Raw genomic sequence first — 25981 nt, 5'->3', positions numbered from 1 at the left:
GAGGGCTACTTGCGCAGGCCGGGAGTGGTGTTTTTTTTTCTTCCACTTCGATGGAGGAAGTGAGATCGAGAGTAAAGGTGATGGGTTTAGCTCTGAAAGTGGAGTTGTTGGATAGACTTGCTCGTGGTGACAGTACGTCTGTTGACCGTCATCATCACATCATTCAATGTAAATAAAACTTCCAAATGCACGGCATTATTTATTTATATCGCCTTTATTCTAATTTATAGTATTATTTGTGTTGTTATCTATTTGTATTGTTGTACAATTTTCAGTACGTATATGGATGTTATTTATGTGTACGGGACAGGATTAATGTTATGACATTCTCCCATATACTCAGTCAGACACAGGAACCAATCCGGCCCTTTTTCCCCAAATCTAAACGAAGTATCTGCATTCGCGAATTCTACTCTCACGCAGATATTTAAGAACCGAATCCTCGCGGATATCGAGGCCTTGCCGTATTACATGATGCAAAGGGATACCACGTGATGCAAAGGGGTACCATGTGATGCAAATGGGTACAACGTGATGCAAAGGGGTACCACGTCGTGCAAAGGGGTACAACGTGATGCAAATGGGTACCACGTGATGCAAAGGGGTACAACGTGATGCAAAGGGGTACCACGTCGTGCAAAGGGGTACAACGTGATGCAAAGGGGTGCCACGTGATGCAAAGGGGTACCACGTGATGCAAATATGCTTCGCTCGTGGGGCAGAGTAAGATGAACCAAAAGTCCAAAGTTGGTTTTGAAATTTTAATAAATACCAGCGGCCTCTGACATGCAGATGGGTCTACACTGCATAGCTTACCACCCTCTCTATAGGATGTTATGATGGTCCTCTTGGGGCGTCACCGTGTAGAAATGTTAACTACCTTGCCTGGTATACAGGAGGTCGTGGGTTTCGATCCCGACCCTGACGCCTGTATGTTTCGAGTTTGCATGTCTCTCTCCCTATGATCGCGTGGATTTTTATCCAGATCCTCGGGGTTTTCCCCACCACATTTAGAAACACACGCGTTTAGAGTACTTGGCTGCTATAAATGTCCACATGATACGCCACTTAATTAGACTATCATTTGTGAATAGATCGCTTCTGAAACATAGTTACGTAGTTTAGTGGGTCTTACCTGGTAAAATAACAAAAAATAGGTTTCGTTTACCTGTTGACCTTAGCACGTGAAATTAACATCTCTCAAGGGTTGTCTGCTCCGGCTATATTATCATCTCCACTGTGCAACGAGGTGCAGTGCTTACATTCGCGTACGTTCTGTGAATACATAGACGCCTACTCGTATGCTTTCTGCATCCATACTGTTAAACTAATGTCCACGGAACAAAAACTCGTTCGCTAATAACACTGCTGCGCTGAAATGCTAAACTAACACAACGAGCGATGTTTTCGGCAATGGTCCTTCGGGCGGTGTTGACAATTTTGTTGAGAGAGTTTTTTTTCACCGTTGCCAACGGAGTATCACGTCTTTTTTTCGTTCTATACCCGTTTTAGTACAAAGTTCACACTGCGTGTTCGCTTTGAGGAGGTTCAGCTTCACGCCGGCCAACTTATTTGTCTCGTAGCTCTGCGTTGATGCTCCCCTTAGTTTGTGTTAAAATGAAATGTGCTTTTGTCTGGCACCGCACATTTTGCTGCATTTCATTCTAAAAAAAAAATGGGACAGGAAGGCAATGTAGACATGAACATCAAATTCAAAGGAAATCGTTTTTTTTTGTGTTGCCCCACCTTCAACACTCATCCTGTTGTTTATTTTCCTTGCTCAGAAACCCTCCCCCCCCCTTCGCTTATTTTCCTTCTATCCAGCGTACGTTTCTGTGTCATACACTGTCCACCGAAACGTGTTAGCCTTTGCCATCGATCAAAAATGTCTGCACACTGATCCCAGGGCCAACAATTGTTTGAATTTTTCGAGTTGTTTTTTTTTGCTTCAAGGGCCGGCCCCAGGTAGGTGTGGCCAGTCCACCCCCAGTGAGAGTGAGAATGAGAGGAGGAGGAGGAGGGGGGGTGGAGAGGTCGATGTTTCCTTGGCGGAAAGGGTTGGGGGTACGCAGAGTGGGAGAGAGTGAGAAAAAAAAGGAAAACGCCTATAAAGATATTCTGCAGTAGCAAAACAACGAGACCCAGCGTAGCCAAGAGAGAGAGAGAGAGGAGTGCGCTTGGCAGTGAGCCCAAGTCGGCGGCAGCAGCAGCAGCACCACAACCCCTAACCCATCCGAGTAGAATCCGAAAAAGAAGCCGCCCGGAGGACTGCTGGACAAATGGCGTTCAGCAACTCTCCGGGCCTTCTGGAAAACGACGTGTTCGAGGACGCCGTTTTTAGGGGCGCCACGACCGACACCTTCGTGGTGGTGTCGCAAACGCCCGAGAGACTGTCCGTGGCTTCCCCCTCATCCGTCTCATCGTCATCCTCCTCGCTCTGCAACAGAGAGTGGCGGGCGGCCGATCTGACGGGCGGCGGTAGCCTGGCGTCTCTGATGTGCTGTACCGGTGGGTTGGGACACTCGGTGCCCTCTCGCTTTGGGTCTGTGGTTTTTTTTTGTTGTTGTTGCTCTGGCGCGTGTCCATGCCCCCCCCCCATCACTCCACCCCACCCCTGCGCGCCTGTTCAATGTGCCGGGATCGCATCGGTTTTGCCGCTGATACATGGTCGGGTGGGGAGAGCAATAGCGGTCCAGCCAAAAGGAGGCAACTTCACTCTTAATGGTAACAAATGGTAGCGCTTGACTAAATGTTTGGGAGTTTGCATGTTCTTTCTCTCTCTCTCTCCCCCCACCGTGGTCACGTGGATTTTTCTCCGGGTTCTCCGGTTTTTCTTTCCACATTTGCGTTTAGAGTTTTTTTTTGGCTGCTATAAATGTCCACACGATCAGCCGCTTCGTTGACCTATCATTTGTGGCCAGGTCGCTTCTGAAAAATAACTATTTAGCTCAATGGGCCTTACCTAGTAGAATTAAATTCGTTTAGTTTTAGTTTAAATGTTGTTTTGTATAATCATGCATGTTCAGTTTACTGAAGCTCAAGTTATGTGAACGTTGCCGCTTTAATATTAAATTTTGATTTAAAGCTTTCGTGACTGCAGGGATTCATGTTCTTGGTTCTTTCGGTAAAGTCACGTAGAAGGGAAGCAATCAAATAATAAAAATATTAAACAATACAATTCTCACGACGTTTCGACTGCAACACAAGCAATCATCATCAGGTGTGAAAACCACAGCAAGAAAATTTGTATTATTTTATTGTTTCCCTTTTGCGTAACTTTACCGAAAGAACCAAGAATACGCTTTGATATTGTTAGCTTTTGTCTGTGTGAGGTATGTGTGGCTGGATGCCAGCACCACACACACCCTCCACAATCAGAAAACACATATACCAGATGCACATCACACACACACACCTTGAAACTGCATTACCAAGACGACGCTTTAATATTGTTAGCTTTTGTCTGTGTGAGGTATGTGTGGCTGGATGCCAGCACCACACACACACTCCACAATCAGAAAACACATATACCAGATGCACATCACACACACACCTTGAAACTGCATTATCTTTATAATTTAACGCAGTTGTTTACTATATTTTGGAATACCCATTGCTAGTAATGTGACGTACTGTCCACATAATGTATTTAGTATGCATGTTTATTTGAATGTAAGTGCTTCAGTAAGTAATGTTATTCAGTACCACTACACAGGGCCACACATCGGAGCTGCAGGCAATTTGTTTAGTTATTTCTGCCAGCTGTTACTCAGACACTGTTTTGTTTAAAAACACGTGGCCTTGTTTCCATAGCTCAGCAAAACAAGTTAACTTACAGCATTATGTTTTATTTGTGTTTTTTTAATTCCTCACAAGATTAGTTAAAACTATTTACATCTTTACTTATTTAAGACGATATTTTAGTTTCGGAGGCTTTCTGGGTATACGTTCTTACACGGTCTTATCATTCCTGACATTAAATATTTATCCGCTGTGTTTTCACACACACACATAATGGACTCACATTCCTTTTGCGGGTGTGAACTGGAGATTATTTTCTAACAGGTGTTTTTTGTTATCCTCCATCTGTGTTTCAGTGCATACACTAGAAAGGGTCACTCCTTTAGTATTTATCCTTTTCTAGTTTGAATAGGTGCCTTTATAATGGGAGTTCTATTAACTCCCAAGGCCAACCAAATCTATTGAAACACTCTGCGTGGGTGAAAGTGACCTTTTTTATTTAAATGTGCTAAATTGATAACTCGGTGTTATGCATGAATACAGCCACAGTGAGTCGGTGGGGTAAAGAGTGGGTATTCCCACCTCTTCTGTTATGTCTGGCCAGCAAGGATAGGACAAATCCCTTATTGGGCCCTCTCTCTGGCGCTCCCTCTAGTGGAGGGCCTTCCACCAGCAGTGGCTTGAGCAAGCACTTGCAAGGCTGCACCTTTACCTCATTCAACAAAGGCATTATAATTTAGATATACCATTTATAATTATTACAGGAGCATGTTACATCAAAAAGGTTGTGCCCTGTGTTACCCTGCGATGATATGTTTAATACAATATGAAGGATTATCACGGATAAAAGGTACTCACCTGAAAGAATATAGATTCAATATAAGATGTAATTCGTAATGAAATATAAAACACTCCTTAAGAGGAATTGGACAAACGACCCAATGAAGAAACCTCGTGACAAAGTCTTGCGACTCGGTGGGGATTTTCAGGTGAAAAACATTATCATTGCTGCTGCTGTATAGTCACCGTAAATTGTCGTGCGCTTTGGGAAATCGAATATGCGAGGATCGCATTTCTTAAATATTGTGCGATGCGGGTATAATGCTTACCGATGCTAAGCTAGTCAAACGTTAACAGTACCGTACGTAGTAGCATGCGATGCCGCGTTCTTTGGAGGATTCCGAGGAGTTTAATGGGATTGTTTTGACATCCCGTGAATGAAGATCACAGTGCCTTCAACACGCTTGGAAAGCGTCAACTGTGGCCGTTAATCCGGGTGATAGAGGTCACGTAGCTCAAACATTGGGAACGAGCCTGCTTTAAAATTAAATTCACAACCACAAGTACCTACATCTATAATTCTAGATGTGATGGATTATAATCTATCACGATTGTCAACGGTTGTCAAAACTTACCAAAAATTCCTACGTAAATTTGATGTTCTCCTGAGATTCGGGAAAGTGAGATGTGTTTTTTTATTTATTTTGGATAAACAAAGATATGTGTGTTGATAGTGCTTTGAAATTTATTTAAGACAGCATGGTGAGGACATACCCCTGAGTGTATAACGCATTTTTTGGGAATTGGATATTCAAACATGAGCCATATGACACAAAGAGGCAGGTTCCACACAAGGCAAACAACACAATCGCCTGTATCGAAAATGATGACGCGTATCTATATTTCATATATATATATATTTTTGTTCTTTGGGTTAGGTCCGTGTAAAAAAAAATGTGTCGTGAACCCTCCGGCACCTGACAATGGCCAATTGAATAAAAGTCCCACGCAAATCGAAACGTGGACAAGTGCTTGACTGCTTCAGCAGCACCACCGGTGATATTTGTGGAGAGCAGATCTCACAACATTTACATGGTGGCACGGACGTTCTGCTGGCGATTACATCCAGCATCGTCAGGTTGCTAATAGGAGCTCAGACCTAACCCCCCAAAAAATACGATTATGAGTGAAAATATTGATCGTGAAAGCCTACGTATAAAATCAACGCACCAAATATGTATGTTGAGTGATTTTTTTTGTTGCAATTCCAGAATGGATTATAAAATATAGGCACAAGGATCTGTTTCCACATGAGAAAATAAATAAAATACCATTGTAGTCCGTCAACCTATCAGCATTCGGCACCAATATTTCCCAGGTGAAAACGCTACAACCAACAATCCCCCCAGAATTTACTAAATATGGATATGTTGTCCAGAATAACACAACATTAAATGAAATAATTGACAGCATTTTGAGGGCCTCTCCACATGACGGGGGGGTTGTTGAGCCAATACTTTCACGACGCTGACCGGTGCTGCCGGTTGGTGAAGGGGCGAACAGAGAGAGTTCAGTTTAACACGTAGGAGGCTTTCGTGACCAATATCATCCATAATAGAGGTTTTTGGGTTAGATCGCGTAAATATATACATGTGTCGTTAAAACCCACCACCACCCGACACAGCCAACTAGTAAGGGTTGTCACGTAAACAGAACGTGGCCAATTCGTCACAAGTACAGCACACCGGTGTGTTGGAGAGACAAGCCACAACATTTACAACCTGAGTACGTGTCGCCAGTAATTACATGATGAAGCTAGCTAATTATTGGCGAAACGCCTAATAACAAAAAAAATATATAGGCTGACGTTTGAGGCATTTATCCTACTAGGGCAGTGGTACTTATTCAGAGCTTTTAAGAAGGTTCATTGCCCAGAGCATGAACAATTTTATATTTTTTTCATTATAAGGCTTTGTGAATAGTTATTATTGCTTGTTGTGTTCTTTAATTGAGACAGGTAAATTGATAGATGTTGCACATTTGCAGTCTTGTTGGCAGGCAACCCAAGGAATGTTCTAGGCTAATGTCTATAACCATGCGTCGAGTACTGTATAACCAGAGGCCCTTCATAGCCCCGTGCCTTCTGAACTACAGTAGTGTGTGGAAAGTTAATGATCTGCTCTCTAGAGCTGTAGACGCACACGTGTGTGTGTGTGAGGCACAGGGCACCCAACATCTAAACTGCCTCGTGGAAATCAAGAGTCCCTCTAAAATAAGGTGAACTTGTTGTTTTGCTGCCTTTCCTCAGTATTGGGAATTGGTCTACTTATGCAATTTGAACTGTGAAAAAGAGCTTCATAGCTGATCGGATTTCTCCAAGATAAATTAAGATTGTGATTCTGACCTTTATTATTATTACTACTGTGCTTGTTTAACAAGGAAAGCCTCTCTGAATCTCATGACTATTTTAGAAGGGTCCTGCCAAGTTTTCGCAGCACAGGGATGACGATTGCTGGGTATATTCCTATTGAATAATGTTCAGGTAGTGTTCTTTTTCAAATTTGAGAGCGAAAAAATTCGCACCCCAAAATTGTGTCTGTAAAAAGAAACTGTGGCCTTATTTTGCTATGTAGATGGACAAGATGATTCTGCACTCATCGTGCTTGTCAATGAAGGCTAGGTTTGTTTATAGATCAAAACAAATTTGGAAACATCGTGGCAGGGATGAACCCCTGATGCTGTATTATGAGCGACCATATTTTCACATGCATGTACCGATATAAGAAACCAGCGTGCACGTAATTGTTTGCCATTTTTACGGCACGATATTAAGTGTTGTTAGTATGACTAGCTAGCACGCCGCTGTGGCTAAACATTTTTCATTGAGCCTATGGAGATAAATATTGATTTACGTACGAATTTAATTAAGTATTTTAATTGTGACTCAAATAATTCAGTTACAAAATTTTGACAACTGGCATTTATTACTTGCATTGTTCTCAAAATATCACATATACGTGATATAAAAAATACAGCACTACAAGTTAGATTGTTTCGCATTTGCAAGAGCAATTGACACATTGCTTAAGACGTAAATATGAAATTGTACATTACCACATTTTCCAGCTGTCCATTGTATGAGACATTCTGTCTAAATGGACTGTCACCTGATTGCATGAGGCAAAGGTGCAGCCCTGCAATTGCTTGCTTACACCACGGCTACTGGCGGAAGGGCCTCTCTGATAGCGAGCTTTCCAGAGGCCCTCCAGATGGTGTTTGGCCTACTCTTTCACCACATGTGGCTTGCCGAGCACAAACCGTGGTATATCGAGTTATGCAGCTTCAACTGACAGAAAACGAAGTGACCTCATGGATTAAACAAGGGTTTTATTTTCGAGGAATGCGTCAAAGCTTAAAATGTATTCAGCAGGTACACACTACTTTACAGATATATTTGAGCAAGGAGTCTCAGCTGCACGTGATTTTAGTCTGAGCGGATTCCGGGTTAACGTGTCTGGTAAACATTTTCTCGTGGATATTCTGAGGAGCGGAATACTGCATTTTCTAGGGATAAAAAAGCTTGTATCACTGCTTTCTTATTTGTGCAGAAGTCTGCACTACCCTTGTCGAGAATGTAACGGCAAATAAATGTCATGCGCTGGTGGAACAGCCCTTGTTTTTTTATTGTAATCACTGGCTCGAGACATCCGTTCTCTTGTAAATGCAGATCCTTTTAAGATCATTCCGTGAAAAGATGTCACGTTATCCCCTGCTGTTCTCTGGAAAAAGTGGCTTTCACAAATAAAGACCACTGGCTTACTATTTCATTTATTATTTTCCAATGTCGCCTAGTATTGTATTTGCCTTAGTAAATAAAGGCCATTGGAAGCTGCCGCTCACACAACATAAATACTGTGATGACACTTTATTGGGCTGTAGACCAATAAATAATTCACAAGCGCCCCTAATTGTGATGGTAAATGTGGTTAATAAGTGCCATGGCTTTGACATTTAAATTACATATCAAGAGATAAATATAACCACCGCGAGGAAGTATTAACTCCTTGTTAAGGATTCCTGACAGTGTTGATGTTCTTTGGAAAAGTCGAGTGCTCAAAAAAGACCAACTAGTAAGTAATATAAAAAAAACCTTTTTTTAAAAACACGCTTTAATGAAATGTACCGTACTAGTAATGGAAGAACTCCACGACTCCAGGAAGTGGCCCCGAGGCTTGCCATAACGTAAGGGGCCCGTGGTGACTTACAGCCAACGTCAGTTGAGCGTGGGCAATTAGACCCAAGCCGAAACATAACATAAAAAAAACCGTTTAAATTGTTGTTTTATGATAGAATATAGTATTGTCATCAGTATGACATAAGTATACCAAGTGTGCAGTCGATACCACGTTGGGAAGTCGGTAAAACAAAATAAAAGAAAACAATTAAATCACGACGTTTCAGAGGCAACACAAGCTTCCGTCTTCAGCAAGATCGCTGCTGTGACTGTTCCACCTCAAGACGGAAGCTTGTGTTGCCTCCGAAAACGTCGTGATTTAATTGTTTTATTTTATTTTACCTACGTGACTTTACCGAAAAAAAAAACAAAGAGTATGAATCCTTGCAGTCACGAAATCTTGAAGTCGGTAAAAATCGAGTTACAAGATTTGAGGATACGACAACAGACAGAGTGAGTTAATAAAAAGCGTGTAATAATAACAAAAATAGGCAAGGCACCATCGCGGAGTAAACAAAAAGAAAAGTGTCTTGGAACAGAGACTAAACACGCACAGAACTTTGATCGTATTTCAATCATCTCATTGATTCCTTTTATAGACGGCTTGGGAGGGGCAGTGTTTGTTCGTAGTGTTCTATATAAAATACATGGCAAACATAAAAATGGCTTAAATGAAATAAAACATTTACAAAAAAAATGTGTAAATAGGGAGCGAGGCCGCTCAGAGCCGAGTGAGCCGAGTTCAAATTCTGGCCGTCAGTGGTGAATGACATCCCAACTGGTCCAAACTAAACCCTCACGGCCAGGAGTGTCGGGGAGTTACACTTTATTCAGCAGTCGGCTCATTAATTGTCACCTAATTAGAAGCACTAAATTGAGTTGTCAATATAGCAACAGGATTTCAACGAGGGGGGGGGGGTGCATTGTTTGTAGTATAGCGGGAAACAGAGTGACTGTGGCCAATAGTGCGTTACAATATTATCAACGCACGAGCGTCAATGGATGAGCCACTGACCCACATGCATTGACACTCTGCCTTCTGATGATGGATGCTTCAGACGAATGGAATGTATTTAATTCTCAGCCTTGAATGCATTGCGAATTCGCATACACGTAGGCATGTAGATATGCCTCGATTAAAATTGATTCTTACACTCATGATCCGTCCATCGAAGCGTTCGTGTGAGAATCAATATATATATTTTTTATGTGTGTACATTGTATTCATCATGAGTTCACGCGATTCCCTGTGGCGACTCGAGGCGCTGCGTTGAGCACAATGTGAATATGAGAATCGGTTCTTGAATGGCGAGTCCAAATTGTAAACTATTTTTTTGGGATTGTCAAGTAGGATGAATTGGTTCAGGTCGTAAGCAACGTTCTACAGCAGCCAAATGTGGTTGTTTAATGAGCTATTTACTGCACAGTTTTGACAGTTCATTCTAGATTTGCAAGGATCCATACTCTTTGTGGTTCCTTCGGTAAAGTCACGTAGGCAAAAAATAAATAAAATAAAAAAATAGAAGTAAATAAATCACGACGTTTCACACCTGATGATGATTGCTTGTGTTGCAATCGAAATGTCGTGATTTATTTACTTCTATTTTTTATTTTTATTTAATATTATTTTTTACCTACGTGACTTTACCGAAAGATTCATACTCTATGTTTTTTTCGGTAAAGTCACGTAGGTAAAATAAAATAAATGAAAACAACTAAATTAAATCACGACGTTTCGGAGGCAACACAAGCTTCCATCTTCAGGCGTAACGGTGACTGTTCCACCTGAAGTTTTGGGGGACGATTAGCCAGTGCATACGCTCCTTCGCGCACGATCCGTTGCACAATGCTGGACGCTGAGCGGACGATACATTTTCTGCTAATTGGATTACAAAAGTTAACCGTCACCGGGGAGACCACGTGGGTTGCAGAGCCAAGTGGCAGACTGCTCGGGCGTGTCACAGTTTTGTTCAGATGGACGAGTCCATCTATGTTCGGAAAAGAGGAGGGGGGAGACGAAAATAATGGATGCGGTCTGAAAGCCACCGTAAGCGTGAACAATCAATTAAGACCCGAAATGGTTTATCAAATCCGTCCAATGATTGCTAAGCCAGAATCCATCTTCTCGGTTGAAATTGTCTCTGTGTTTGTATATGTGGATAGCCTCATGAATGAATCTCTCATGGTAGCCAGATGGCTTGCAAAGAACCTCTGTCTTGGAGAAGTCAATGTCATGTGAGCCTACTGAATTATAACAGTGATCTGCCACGGCCGAGGTGTTGGTATCTACCGTGTTTTAGGTCTGACCTAGAGAGTGCTCGGGCATGTCACAAGAGCAGCCAGGAATTTCCAATTTTCATTTACCGTGTGTTTAATGTGCTTGTCCATCTATCGGCCGCGACAGGGTTTCGGCTAAAAGCATCGTTGAGGTTTGTCCTCGGGTAATCTTAGCGTGGAGTGGTGGTGCAGAGGTTAGCGCACTGCGGTATGAACCCCGGACGACCAAATTCGATTCCTGTCCATAGCTAACATCGGTGACGAGTGATAATCTGAACTGACTGACTCCTGGGCACCGCCTTCACTAACCCGAACTGACCATTGTGGTGAAGTAAGGTCAAACAACTCCTGTGACCAACATGGGGGGGGGGGGCTTCATAAAGTAATAGATTAAATTATAATTTTTGTGATACTGTGTGGGTGTCATTGTCATCAGTAATACGTTACGATTAGGGATTATAATCATCTGGCAGTTCACCCGGATTGGTTAAAGCATGTCTTGACTCTTTTTGAGGCACTGATTGTTAAGCCGGCCCAGAGTTCGCCTGTGTTGAACAAATGCTGCTAAAATCATGCACTCCCAGAAGGCGATTTGGCAGATGTAATGTGTAAAATAAATGTTTTTTTTTCACGTGGGGTGATACGAGTGATTATTTTGTATTAAGGTGCCCCATGTCTAGGCATTTCCATCTCTGCTATCTCCATGCCTACCAATGACAATGGCTAACAGGCCTTATAGTCTGCATAACTTATGTGCAGACAATGTATTTGAAAAAAATGAACGTGACTTAAATCAAATTTTGATTTAAAGCTTTCGTGACTGCAGGGATTCATATTCTTGGTTCTTTCGGTAAAGTCACGTAGAAGGGAAACAATAAAATAATAAAAATAAAAAACAATAAAAATTCTCACGACGTTTCGACTCCAACACAAGCAATCATAATCAGGTGTGAAAACCACAGCAGGAAATTTTTCACACAGCAAGAACATTTTCTTGCTGTGGTTTTCACACCTGATGATGATTGCTTGTGTTACAGTCGAAAATCACAGTAAGAACATTTTCTTGCTGTGGTTTTCACACCTGATGATGATTGCTTGTGTTGCAGTCGAAACGTCGTGAGAATTTTTATTGTTTTATATTTCTATTATTTTATTGTTTCCCTTCTACGTGACTTTACCGAAAGAACCAAGAATGTGACTTAAATCAGTTTCATAAAGTACCAATACAAATAGTTAAGACTGGTATTACTCATAATAAATTCATACGTGTTAAACTGACTGGTATTACTGTTTCTATTAATTTTCATAATAACATAGGGGCAAGCGGTTGTTTTGAACGTCCATTGCCTTGTTAAAGCATTCCAACGTACAGCATTAAACCAGATTATATTTGGCCTTCACCTGAAATGAAAGCCACGGCGATACAAAAAGAAGCCACGTAAGGCGTGGCATGCTGCGGCCGCTCGTCTGCTGAAAGTGGTCGCATCGTAACAAGCAGCCCGAGACTGTGGGATGTGCCAATGTTGAACCTAACTTTAAAGTCACCATGAGGGCAGCCAACTGAGGAACTCATTAAAAGCCCGAAGTCGTTATTCACGTGTATGAGGCCCCCTGCGAGAGGCCGGGGGATGTGAGAGCGAGCAGCAGTAAATAACGTTCGTGCAACAAGTGGCTTCATGTCCGCACCACTGCGGTGGGAAAGCCGAGGGCTATAGGGTTCCTCGGAAGCATTCCTAACGCCGCCGAGAACGGAAAAGCTCGCACAACCAGCTGCTGTAAAGAGAATGTTACGAGAATATGTTAAAAAGAGATGTGGCGGAGCTGTGATTTTACAGGTTCAAGCAAGAGACTTACACACTGCAAGCACTCACACCATGATTCTACATGCAATGTATGCCGTTCGAAACCAATGCATTTTGATGAAACTTTTTTTTATCTCAAATATGCACGATAAGGATAGTGGTTACCTGCATAGCATACAAGTCGGTAATATTGCAAGTAGCATGCACGGCTGCTTTTGGTCTCCACAATGCTGATGTTTACACATTGTACAAGCTGCTAATTTAAGGCTGAGGTCACCCAGGAGAGACCCCAGGTCAGGTTCAGACACCATTTACCACTGATGTTATTTACGGATGGGAATTCAACTCTGATCATCAAGTTCATAGAACATTGCACAAAACACTGCACCCACTCTTCCGCAAATACTAAGATCCCCCATTTATCATTAACAGATTGCTGGGGCAGGTGCGGTTAGCGAGTATCACCTATGAAGGCCAGCACAGCACACGGTGGGGGGGGGGGGGGGGGGTGGCGTGGGTGGCCAGCACTATCCCCGGCCGCCTTTGTTTCCATGGTGCTGATGTTTACGCACTGCACCAAGGTACTAATTTAAGGCTGAGTCAACCTCGGGGAGGCTCAGGACACGTTTAGATAATCGTCACTGTTGTCGGTCACGAGCGGGGATCGAACTCAGGCACCGGTGGGTTCGTAGCGCAGCGCGCAAACCACTGCACCGCCGGTCTGCGTTTGTGTGCGCGCCCATTCAGGTGATGTGGCACCATCCGCTTTCGAGTCTTGAGTAACCCCCGTTCGGAATCCACAAGGGGAACATAATGACCCAATTTTGCTTCATCTTCTTCTTCTCATCGCAGATGAGCGTGATCGTGTTCAGAAGAAAACCTTCACGAAATGGGTGAACAAGCACCTGATGAAGGTACGGAGAACATTGGGGCATCGTGCACGTTTGTGCTCACACGTACGCATTCACTTTAACGCAGCATGTGCCGTGCGTGCGTACGTCACGCCGGCCGGAGTGTTGAGTTCGCGAGCCGCGTTGGCAGCGCCAGGGCGTTCTGGTTTGATGATGACCAGGTGAAGGCAATGGGTACCTTCGTGTTGAGTACGCTTGTCTGACTGCGTCTGCTTCTACTCACAGCCGCATGCGGTGGGGGAAATTGTGGGTAACCTCACATCTTCAGGGCAATCTGGCCAGTTGTAACAATGTTGGCCACGGTTATTCTTCATCATCTCACTCTACATTATTTACATGTATGTATGTACGTTGGACTTCTTTTGCACCGTATGTGGACAGCTGTGCTAATCACGGGTGCGGTACTGTATTTCATCTGTTTTTATAATCCTCATCATCATTTGCATCGCTTTATCAATCCACTGCTTGATGAAGGCACCACAACACCATGTCAGTTGTGAGAGTCTGTTGGACTGTACTTCATCGTGCTAGGAAGTGGGGGGTGGGGGGGGGGTCGGTGAAGAGAGGACATAGGAAAGGTTCAGATATCAATCTCCGTGCATGTCCGCCATGATCGGGAATGTAACCCATGTTGGTGGGCTTATAGTGCTAACCGCTGCACCACCGCTGCCCTCAAACTACACGTCGAATTGTAAAATGGCTACGTGCAGTTAAACAAAAATGTTATTGGATGAGCAATTGAATGTTCCAACACAACCTGCCATGCATTTCACAAGTACTGATCAAGCACATTTTACCTATAATGCATTGCTTTAAGGTTCACAAGTTCTATTCGTGTCTTCCCGTGTGACTTTTTTTTAACCCAAAACATTAAAGGTGCCATTGATTTCTTTATTTTTATTCTGCACCGGGTTTTGCACCTCCCCAGTTAAAAGTTTCCAATTCATTTAAGGCGTGAGTTTGAAAGCAGAGCCCTATATTTAAACGCAATCAATGATCCATAATACAGGTGTTTTTTGGGGGGTTAGATCACGTAAATATATAAATGTGTCGTTAAACCCTCCACCACCCGACAAAGCCAACTAGTAAAGTTTGTCACGTAAACAGAACGTGGCCAATTCGTTGCTAGTACAAATCTGGCTGTCTGCCGGACTATGCTAGTTGTAATCACTGTCATGGATTTGCTCTCCAACACATGGGTGTGCTGTCCTAGTAACGAATTGGCCACGTTCTGTTTACGTGACAACCCTTACTAATTGGCTGTGTCGGGTGGTGGCGGGTTTAACGACACATTCATATATTTACGCGATCTAACCCCAAAAAACCCTCTATTTTGGATATTGTACATTGCATTATTATATTGGTATCTATGTATGCTTGCATGCGTTAAAAAATTGACTGTGTTATGGAAGATATTGATCGCTAAAACCTACGTGTTAAAGCAATCAACAATGCTCCCGTTTTTAAGCCTGAGAAAACCGTAACGCTCATTTTAGCCTCTATAAAGGTACTCCTTTGTACGGCGTTGGGGAGCATTTTTATTATTATTTCCTTGGCAATTTTACGAGCGCCATAAAATTAGGGTGACTTGAGAAGGATCACATCATTGGGCTCTTTATGTGAATGCGATTTATGCGATGTATGGGCACTGGGCCTCAAAAGACACACACCGAAAACACTTTTGTTATTTATTTCTCCTTCTTAATTCAGCGCGTGCCAACAACATCTCCTTGGCCAAAAGGTATAAATTTCGAGGGTGCCCAATTCTGTAGAATCCCACCCCCTTTCATTCTGGTGCACGCATTCGTATTTAGGCTGCTAGACCTGAATTTTACCTCCAGTGCATTAAGCTGCTCGCTCGTATATCCCGAACCCTCTTTGTTGTGGATACAAGTACGCCGCTAGAATATCTCTGTACGTCCGGCTCAACTTTTTGCTGAATGTGACGAGTTGTACATCGTAGATTGATTGGTTGACCTAGTGATGCAGGCTTTTTTGGCACCATGTCCCATGTTGTCATTACCAGCAGCATACGCATTATGTCCCCCAGTGCTGTGATTGTTAGGCGTGGTTAACATCAGTGGCAGGTGATATCTGAAGCAGTCCTCGGCCCTCTTTCTCCAAGCACTGACGAGCGTGGGGAAGTATGGACAAACAATCCTTATGACCACATTCCAGGGGGAGGCCGTCATCCAGCAGTAGATTGACAAATGGCCATACGCTATTATTACACATCATCGTCATCATCATCTTTGATCTGTTGTTAAGGGCGATATTTTGTTACCATTGTATAAAACACCTTTGTTCAGTGGCATGCTCATTGAGTTTGACATTTACAGCAGTAACGGCGATATGTCTCCTCGTGGTTTTATGCATTCAGCCACTGGCCGAATGATTTTGTACCAATCCCTCTCTGTGCATTTTTGTTTGTCCCCTAACTAAACCTGACTCGAATAAGCCTGGTTTAGAAGCTTAATTCTGGATTGATTCTGTTATTTTGTCAGGAAGATGGGACCCTGGCACTAACAGTATTTTAAATGTGTTCACACAAAAGAAACGTAATCCTACCACTTAACAGGCAGGGGACAAGCACAACATAGATTCCATGAAGTGTGTGTTTTAGCAGCAGTCTCGAGATCCATACAGTGCATTGGTAGCTGAGGATTTCCAAGCACCAAGGCAATGATGATCTACTGCAATCGATTACTGTGTGTGGCATGAGTTCTACTGTAGTTGCTGATCAATTGCTTTTGCAGGGTATCCTAATTATATTGCTTCATGTAACAGAAAACAATGCTAAACAAATTATAAGCTTTACCATTTTTAGATAAGTATTTGTACATCATGCATTGTATCCGCTTCGTGTTACGTGTAACGTTATACACAATACGAGCAAACTGTTTACCCATGGTGCACCACGGGAAGGGGAATAGAGTCAAGGATGCAATGAATACAAAAATAAAAGAGGAATGGGGAAGGAAAGAGAGAAGAGACAGAATGGGAAATGAGGGTAGGGAGGAAGAAGCTCCACGTAAGGACCACGGCGCTGCTGCACAGAGAAGCGTCTGTTTTCATAGGGGGCGGGGAGAAGGGCGGGATTCAGAGTGGGGGGTGGCCACACAGAAGTCACGTGATTTACGGGACACTTGAGCCGATTTAGATAGACGTGCTGTCGATGCCAAATCACCCGATATGTGCCCAATTCGTCAGATCTCAGAAGCCAAGCAGGTTCTTGAACCTGCTTAGATGGGTGGCTGCCATGTCTACAGGAGGTGGTGTTATAGGCTGCAAATTGTACTGTACTTGTATGCTTCTATGTCTATGCTCCCTGCCTTCACCTACCCACATCGATCAATGTGGTGGAGCAAGGTCAAACAGCCACCACAACTAATTTGCTACGTGGGGAAGCCCTCGTCTATACCCGATTGTATAAGGTGGGGCTCTTAGAGACGAACATTGGAACCATTGCAGTGCGAGAAAAATATGAGTGGAAATGTGATTTTTGGATCAAATGCAGGAATTTAGCAGCCAGAACATGTTATTCCTCAATGTGAGCTCTCCGGTCGATCTTACGGGAACACGGGAGTTACAAATATTGAATCAAGCACAGAGAGATGTTAAGAAACGTACGATCAGAAATATTTCACGGGCAAATAAAACACAGATCTTAGTGGCTTCAGGCCAGGGCATGAACACATATGCTCCCGAAATATGTGGCCATGCAGTGCAATTGCCACTGCAAAAATCACTGTTTCCATTGCCGTAAACTAAAGATGTGATTTCTGGCTGCAGTGTAAGTCACTTAAAAGTTTACAACAACCATGCAATTGTCATTTATATGCCAAGATTTGAGATACAATAACTGTTTTCTATGTGTTTTTTACGATTTTATTTTAACCATTCAAATGGTATGCATCATCAAATTGTGTAGATTGCTTCAGTTCCAGGATATGTTGCAGAAGTAAATTAGATAGCTAATGCTATTTACGTTTTTTCAAAATGTCCCCTTTGACTTAATCTGCAGTGGGTTGTCTCATCAATTAATCGTGAACGTGTACAGCCTTTGTGTAAATTCACTGCTGGATGAGGGCCTCTCCTCCACATTGTGCAGATAGTGGGGGGGTGGGTGTTACTTGACCATACCTCACCACACTGCTTTAGTATAGGTTGGCGAAAGTGAAAAGTGTTGACGTGGGAGCGTAGAAGTACGGTACAGCAATGGGTGTTGCTGGATTGAAAATATACGTCGCGTTTCAGGAAATGGCCATTCTTCATAGCACATCACCTGAAATGCCACCTCTTATATATCTTTTCCCTTTCAAGGCCACAATGTTAATGACACAATATGTAGAGTTTTTTTGTTTGTTGTTGTTGTTGTCATTTCGATTGTAACGTAGCGTGTGCTCAAGAGTGCACCGCACCAGCACGCACTCGAGTGCACGCACATAGCAACTGGCACACACGCACGCGCGCACGCGCAAGGCTGTCCTGTCTTTGCCTTCCTCTCTCTCTCGTGGGTGCGATGTTGATTCACAGCCCGGTGATTCTCTTGCGGTCCCATATCCATCACCCACTCCATTCAGCCGGACGCACCCTTCCCACAGTCATAGGGCAAGGCAGGGCTTACACGAGGAACGTCAAGAGCCATAGAACACCGCCTCATGCATATGCATTTACGTGTTCGCTGGCCGCGATGCTTCAGTGCATCGCTGGCTCGAAGGACACTGTGCTAACTCGTGTGAATCTATTACCGCTTTTACCCTGTTAATTTATACACTTTAGTCAGCGGTGAAAGGTAACCGCGCTCGTGTCCAAATCGTTTGCCCAAAGCGCATTGCGGTACATTGAAATTGGCTGTCATTTTATTAGGACACTTTTTCAGATTGCGAAATAAATCAACCGGCCATTTAAGTTCATGTGCAAAATCACACTGATAATTATTCACTCAGTACAGCCTCACCGAGTCGTTTTCAGAAGGAGCCTGCTGCATTGTGATGTTCGGCGAATTTGATTTAATCAGTTTTTGGCTTCATGAGGGGTGAAAACCGGAGAACATAGAAAAAAAAGCTACCACAAGTAACATAGCATGATCCTTCACAGCGCACGCCTACAACACCTGGCAAGCCTTGGTGGTGGTCGGCCCGTCCACCGGCTAACCAGGCTTAATGCTGCTTAGCTTCCGAGAACTGACAGGAGCGGGTGAATTGATGGGTGATTTTGTCACAATTGTAGGTAAAATACTTAATATTAACACATATTTGTTCATTGGAGACAAATAATGACTGCGCAAATGTCGTGTATATATTTATAAAGATTAATAATGTTATATATTAATGGTTCTCAAACTCTCATTTAACTGAAACATTTATCAATGTCAATTCAATGTCCAGTTATAATAACACAAAATATTGCCTTATACATTTTGATTTAAAGCTTTCGTGACTGCAGGGATTCATATTCTTGGTTCCTTTGGTAAGTTCACGTAGAAGGGAAACAATAAAATAATAAAAATAAAAAACAATATATTTTTATATTTTTTAAAATATAAAACAATATATATTTTTTTTATTTTATTGTTTCCCTTCTACGTGACTTTACCGAAAGAACGGAGAATATATATATATTGCCTTATAAGCAAATATGCTTGTGAACATGAAAGTGTACCACAATTACTAGTACATATTTGCCGTAACAATGCATCGATGTATCGTTTAGTATCGAATTGTGGGCTCATGAAACTCGCGTCAAATTGCGCTTGTGTCAGAACGATTATATTGTTCAGCAAAGTGGGTTCATGTGGCTTATCCAGTCACTTGAGGCCGCTACTTTTGCCGCAGTATAACATATATATGTAGATTTAAAATAAATCAATTCTTGATAATAGGTTTCCCCCCTTTTTTCTGGCAAGAAAACAGGCGTTAAGTTGTTAAAACACCAAACTGAAACCTTTTACAAGGATTAATGTCTGCATTAACCACAATACTTGTGGTCAGAATGCAAACAAAAAACATACTCTGATAATATATGCATTGTCTTTGAAACTGATTGGTCAACACCAGAGACAGCTTTCTTTGTGTTAGACCAGAGAACGCCAAAAGGAGTACTTGTAAAAGGTTTCAGTTTGGTGTCTAAACATCTTAACACCTGCTGTGTTTCCATAAAAAAGGGGAAAACCCTATTATCATATTTTGGTACTGGCAAAGGAGGTCCCATGATGTAGAAAATAAATTATTGCATCAAATCGTGACACTAAATCGTGACAATTTATCAAATCACGAGGGGTCGGGGCAGTGGGGGGTAGGGATGGAGGTGGGTGGGTTCGTCACAACTTTAATTGATATGACATTATTAAAACACTCATGGGGAACGTTATTCTTATTTTGTTTACGAAATATATATATATTTTTAACTCTGATATGATGGATGTGCGACAACTTGTGTTTAAGTGCCCCGAGATAGTGTTTGCGAGCTTACTCGTGCTGGGCTGCTATGGGATAGGTATTCCATGGTTATATTTCAAAGGCTTTCTTCAGTCTTGGCAAAGCTCCCACGTTAATCATTGCCAGTGCTGGAAAAAATGTGAATCCCATTCCACTGGTGGATAATGGTGCCCTGTGCTGCACAGCGTGGACGGGACATGCAGGTTATTTCCACATGGGCTGGCTGCTGTTTGAAAGTAATTTAGTGCAGTCTCTCCGTCTAAAGTCATTGTTACTACCGCCGCCACCACCGGCACTACGTTTTTGAAATACTTGCATCTTTTTGCAAGTCTCTAATTTTTCAGTGAAACAACACGTTCTCAAATAGCGAATTAGCGTATTAAAAGTAAATAATCCGAGGCTTGCGAATTTGACTGCCGCATTGGTAAACAATGACCACAGTTTTTTTTCATGATTCCTTTTAAAAACCCAAATTAGACTCATCCTTGTCTCGTGAGTTCTCAACTCGTTAAAGCAAAGTGAACTTGCACTTCAAACTTGAAATGGCATACATCCTTGTCGGTTGTGATAATCATGGTAATAATTACAACAAACAACACACTCGCTCACTCATCTACCCACTCACCGACTTAGTTATTCTCATAACTGATCTCATTGACTACCCTGCAGCAGGGTATGGTGGACTAGTTGAGATGATGACATGGGAATTTCAGGTGTTTTGAGTCGCCGATGCATTTGAACGAGTGCCACGATGCGTGGACATTTCTCGTCATGATTATTAAACGCAGTTGATTTATCTAGGAGAGTCTCACTCATAATCAACACTCAATTGCCACGAGGGTGTTATGTTCGTATCGCTTCTGAATTATATCTCTCTTCAAAGTGATTTATATCGAGGAGAAAAGCTACGATTTCCGAAGAAAATACGTTCATACGTGAAGCGAACACTCAAGAGGGTCTGCAGAGATGTGCGACTTCATTTGCTGTGCTGCCATCTCCCGGCCTCTCCGCAGCCCAGCGAGTCCCAGAGTTCCACGTATCCGTGTGTGATCCACCAACGCTGACTTTCCCCCCAAAGTACTGCATTGCAGTACTAAAAAACGTTTATGTTTAAAATGCCGTTTTCTCGTTAGTTACTTTCAAACGTCTTTCTCACTTCGTCTTTCCTTGGTTGATGTTAAACTCTTTTCGCCTTTCCATGCATAGCGCCCCGAGAACGATAGTTTAAGGTTGCTTTCTAAATGTTAATTATTATCATTGCCCTCGGTATGTTAAAAGACAATTAACCAATGGGTCCTTTGGTTCCTCCGCCCATGTTGAGGACTCACTCTTCCAGACTGACGTTTCATCTCACCCGCGCCGCGTTCAACCACCACCACCACCACACTGCGGCTCACAACACTCCACTTGCTGTGCCTCTCCTCGCTCTGCTCCACTTTGGAATCACCTCCCATCATCGAATTCCCCAACTTTTTCAAACAACAAACTTGCTCAATTCATCAATTGTATCTTTAACTGTGATGTTTGTTTTTGGCCCACTTCGCTTCTTTGGGCCTTTTCGGCGTGCGCTTTGCAACCGTGATATAAATAAATAATAGTTTCCCGTGCGTGACACCTTGCCGTGAGTAGCAGCAGAACCTGATGGGCCCCGTTCCAAGTAAGCGTGATCGATGGGTCTCGTTCACACGTGTACTCGCGACCGCGCTGGCTGTGCTTGAGCTCTCGGTGAGGCAGCCAACAATATCCCTCTAAAATTAGCGGCAGAGGTGCGCGTGTGGAGATTTTGGAAAGGGGACATCGGGCGTGGGTTCCGGCCCTGGAAAATGAGCTCTGGCTTAGCCCCCCATGGTCGGGGATTTGCACTGGCAGCAAGGCGGTAATTCATGGCATGCTCGGAAGGGCAAACTTCCGGGATGTTATTTTAGGCAGAGGCTTCCATCTCGACGACAACAAAGCAATGAAAACCGAACAAATTAATGATTGTTGTCGCTTGAGTTAAGCCAGATTTATTGTCCCGGCTGTTTAGCTGCAATTTGGCTACTTAGTTTATGTACAAGTTAAATACTGGTTTTAAAATCATGAACAAAGTTCAGATGAACAGGCCTGCACCTTCTTGTCAATCCGCTGCTAAAGATAAAATGCTTCTCCTCGCCACGTTGGTCGTGGAAGTTGTTTGTCCACACCTCACCGTGCCAGTCGGTGCGGGTTGGTTTACAGGGATGGGTTTCCCAGGACCGGTTCAGATATCACTAACGACTGATGTTAACCGTGAACAGGAATCAAACTGGTCGCCAGGTTAGTCGTGCAGAGCGCTAACCACTGTGCTACCGTTCCACCTACGTTTCATATAGACATGTCATATATTGAATGTAATGTATGCGTTACATTTTTTGTAACATATTTTTTGGTTTATTTGTATTGCAGCACTGCATGCATATCAAGCCACTGATATAAACAGAGTAGAATAAAAATAAACAATATCGGGGCCAATGTGACTTATCCAGAATTTCCAACAAATGTCTATCATTAATGAAGGCAGACAAATTAAATTCAAGAGGCAAATTTGCATCTTGACAAATAGCGAAAACCGATCGCCTTCAAAATTCGCCCATGGTTGATAAAAAAAAACCCATTTCCGTACACTTTCACCAAAAAAACGTACAAAAATCAGCATTCGCCAACCCATGAATGAGGCAATTGACTTCAACTTTATCAGGATACCTTACCATTCACCGCAGAAAATACAAATAATACATTCAACGTACTATACGGTGGTTTCAATGGTACCCTTTGCCTCGAAAGTCGAGTTGCTGAATTCATTTCCTGAAGAAGCTCCCCAGCACGTGGAGCGAAACGTCGGACACCGCGCCCAACAAAACGCGGGGGCGGGGCACGACGACCCCCCCCCCCAAAGCGCATCGGAGAGCTGCGCAGCACCACCGCACGAAATTAATGCGGCTTTGCTAGGACCCCCCCCCCCCCTTTTACCACTTCACCATGTTACCTGTGCTCCACTCGGCTAGCACATAAAACACCGTGCTCCCGTGCAGCGGGCTATTCACCGCGACCCGCGAAGTGAAACTGTACACCTGCCCCCACCCCCCCCCCAAACGTCCATCCCCTTTGAAGGTAGCAGTGGGGCCTTTGTGTGCTTGTAAAAAGAGATGCTGATAATTATAGATGACCTCTTACCAGTCGTATTCAGCACTTTATAAGATGATGTTTTTTTTTTTATCACGTGCTCCGATGGTCTGATGCAGCATATTCTCAATGGAGACCTCCAACTATACATGTAAATGTATTCAATCTGGTTTTAAAATCTAATTTTCTAAAGTACTAATAATAATTTCAGCCAGATTTTAGTCACTCTCCCTTTCTAACCTCTTTCTCAGTCTCCCTCGCCATGTGCTCATGGTGCGGTTGTTGTTGTTCTCGTCACAACTCCTCCAATGGAGTCCCGTCCTAAGTGATCCGTGTTCAATACTAATATTCGGCTTCAATGTTTACGAAACATTATTGCTTAAATTTGGCCAAATACCAATCCCTCCCAAAAAAACAGCTGACCATTTGGCCAGATTTGAAGGCAAAACCAAAATATGTTTGAGTACACCCCTAAACATCGCGGAATAAATAAAGTGCGTGTGGGTGTGTGTGCAATCAGCTGTAACATTTGAGATGCTTTTCACGTATGAAACCACGACAAAGACGGCCCGTGGTGAGCTTATTTAAAAGACAGGAATTCCAGTTTCCATAAAGCGGCGTCACCGATTGGCTCAGGCCTCATTACTTTCTCACCCTCGCATGGAGCGCCCGCTGCCTGCCGGGTTGGCAACGCTTTCAAGCCGTGCTGCGTCGTTGGGCTCGGTCGAGAGGTATTTTAGTCGATGTTAACCCCACGGTGTTTCCGGTGATCCACTCGGTGTCCTGTCACATACCGTTGCCACAGCGGGAGGTACGAACAGGGGCGGAGCCAGGATTTCAGGCCGGGGTGACATTCAACAAATTTTAATTTCAAGAATGATTAGAGAGTCGTCAGGCTGTTGAACTAGATGCCATCGGTTGGCGACACACTCTGACAATGCTGTTGGCATGGAGTCCTGCTAGACCGAGTGTCGTACACTTACACGCAGAATGTCACCCCTGTCACCCCCCCCCCTGGCTCCGCCCCTGGGTACGAAGATCCACTAAGGTCGCGGAGTCTGTCCACTGTTGCTCGCAACTACGCCTGACGAATTTCTCGCGTCAGACGTCAGTTTTGACAGGTGGCCCGAGGGCTAGATTTGCTCGTGCGTTAAGGTCCACAGATCTCTCTAATGATGGCCAGGGTGAGCTTCCTTGTCCAGGCCTATACTAAATGACACCTCTGCGGAAACTTTGTCCTCCACCGTGCTGTTCTCTGGCAACACATTTTGTAAATGCTGCTTTCTTGGTGTCAAGAGTTTAACAAAAATCCACGTGAGCATTTGGCTGAGTGCGCTGTGTGGGGGTTCGGATTTGGTAGCCGATGTTGCGGGGAGCGGTGGCGCAGCCATTGATTTATACTCACAGCCAACACCGGTGACAATTATCTGAACCGGTCCTGGGCTTCCCCTAGGTCGACTTAGCCTCAAATGAGTACCTTGTGCGTTGTGTAAACATCACCGATGGGGAGGCAAAGGTGGTCGGGCGTGGTGCTGGCCACCCATCCCCTCGTGTACCGTGCCGACCTTCGAAGGTGCTCGCTAACAGCACTTTCTCCAAGTATGTTAAGGCTATCGGGGGGGAATCTTTGTCTTTGATGGCTGATTTGATGATCATCATGCGTATATGAACTGCAAGAGTCCATATTGTCTGGTTTGCACTACATGTGATTGCGTTCCTGAACGCTTGATGTTTTTGCTATCGTGATATAATATGTCCATTGACAGAGGTATATTTTTTATAGATATTCTGTAAATCATTCAAATTTCCTGCATTATATTTTACAGGAAATACACACAAACATTGCAGAAAATATAAAGTTTGCAGACTGAGTACAAATAAATAGGAAAACATGATTTGCGTATTGTGTTTAATCTGGTGCATAGACTGCAACGTACGCACATTTTTTACTCCGTATTTTTGGCTGATGTGGAAACAAACGCCGATGAGCATTACTACATTGACAAACACTATTCCTACAAACGCTAATTGAATGATATGGAAATGCGCCAATTTCCACAAGCGAAGGACCTGGAATAATATTCGTCATTGTTCAGCATTTAGTAGGTTTTTTTTCATTCATTTCAAACACACATCTTCTTGACCTGATACTTCACTAAAATAGATATTTTTTTTCGTCTGTATTAATTTCCTCTAAATGTTTACTCTGGTGTCATGCTGTCTCTAAAATGTCGCTTATCAATGTGCTTTACCTTTCAAATGCTTTCAGCTATTAGTAATTGTTTAGCATTTAGTAGTTTTTTTCATTCATTTCAAACATAAATCTTCTTTACCTTATACTTCGCTAAAAAAAATAAAAATTCCTGCCTTCATTAACTTCCTCTGAATTGTCACTCTTTTGTCATGCCGTCTCTAAAATGTCGCTTATAAATGTGTTCTAACTTTCCCTTGGATTCTCTTTTCCTTGCTTTCATGCCCCACATTTCCTCTCCGCCCTCCTACACGACCGTAGCACTGGAAGAAAGAGGTAAGTCCGTACTGAATGCAATCGATCCCTAACGCGTGGCAATACCATTCATTTTCTTTCCGCACATTCCTTACAAACCCCCCCCAAAAAAGGCACAACAGTAATTAATCAGGGATTCGTTTTTTAGA

The 25981-nt window shown here is 43.2% G+C and overlaps 1 protein-coding gene across 13 annotated transcripts in view; it reads left to right on the top strand.

The window, feature by feature from the left end:
• Positions 1–25981, top strand: part of PLEC (plectin) — a 181521-nt gene that overhangs the window by 73759 nt on the left and 81781 nt on the right. For 3 of the 13 annotated variants that reach the window (XM_032959615.2, XM_032959612.2, XM_032959614.2), the window contains exons 2-3: positions 13687–13748; positions 25839–25853. In XM_032959615.2, coding sequence (XP_032815506.2) covers positions 13687–13748; positions 25839–25853 — 77 coding nt within the window. Of the gene's footprint in view, positions 1–1799; positions 2509–13686; positions 13749–25838; positions 25854–25981 lie in introns of those variants that run through there. The other 10 variants (XM_032959617.2, XM_032959613.2, XM_032959616.2 and 7 more) reach the window with 7 other exon arrangements.

The sequence above is a fragment of the Petromyzon marinus genome, chromosome 23, assembly GCF_048934315.1.
Source record: "Petromyzon marinus isolate PM22_M1 ecotype Great Lakes invasive population chromosome 23, UKy_Petmar_22M1.pri1.0, whole genome shotgun sequence".
In the NCBI taxonomy this organism is placed as follows: Eukaryota; Metazoa; Chordata; class Hyperoartia; order Petromyzontiformes; family Petromyzontidae; genus Petromyzon; species Petromyzon marinus.
Note: the sequence above shows the minus strand (reverse complement) of the source record. Positions and strands in the feature narration are given on the sequence as shown.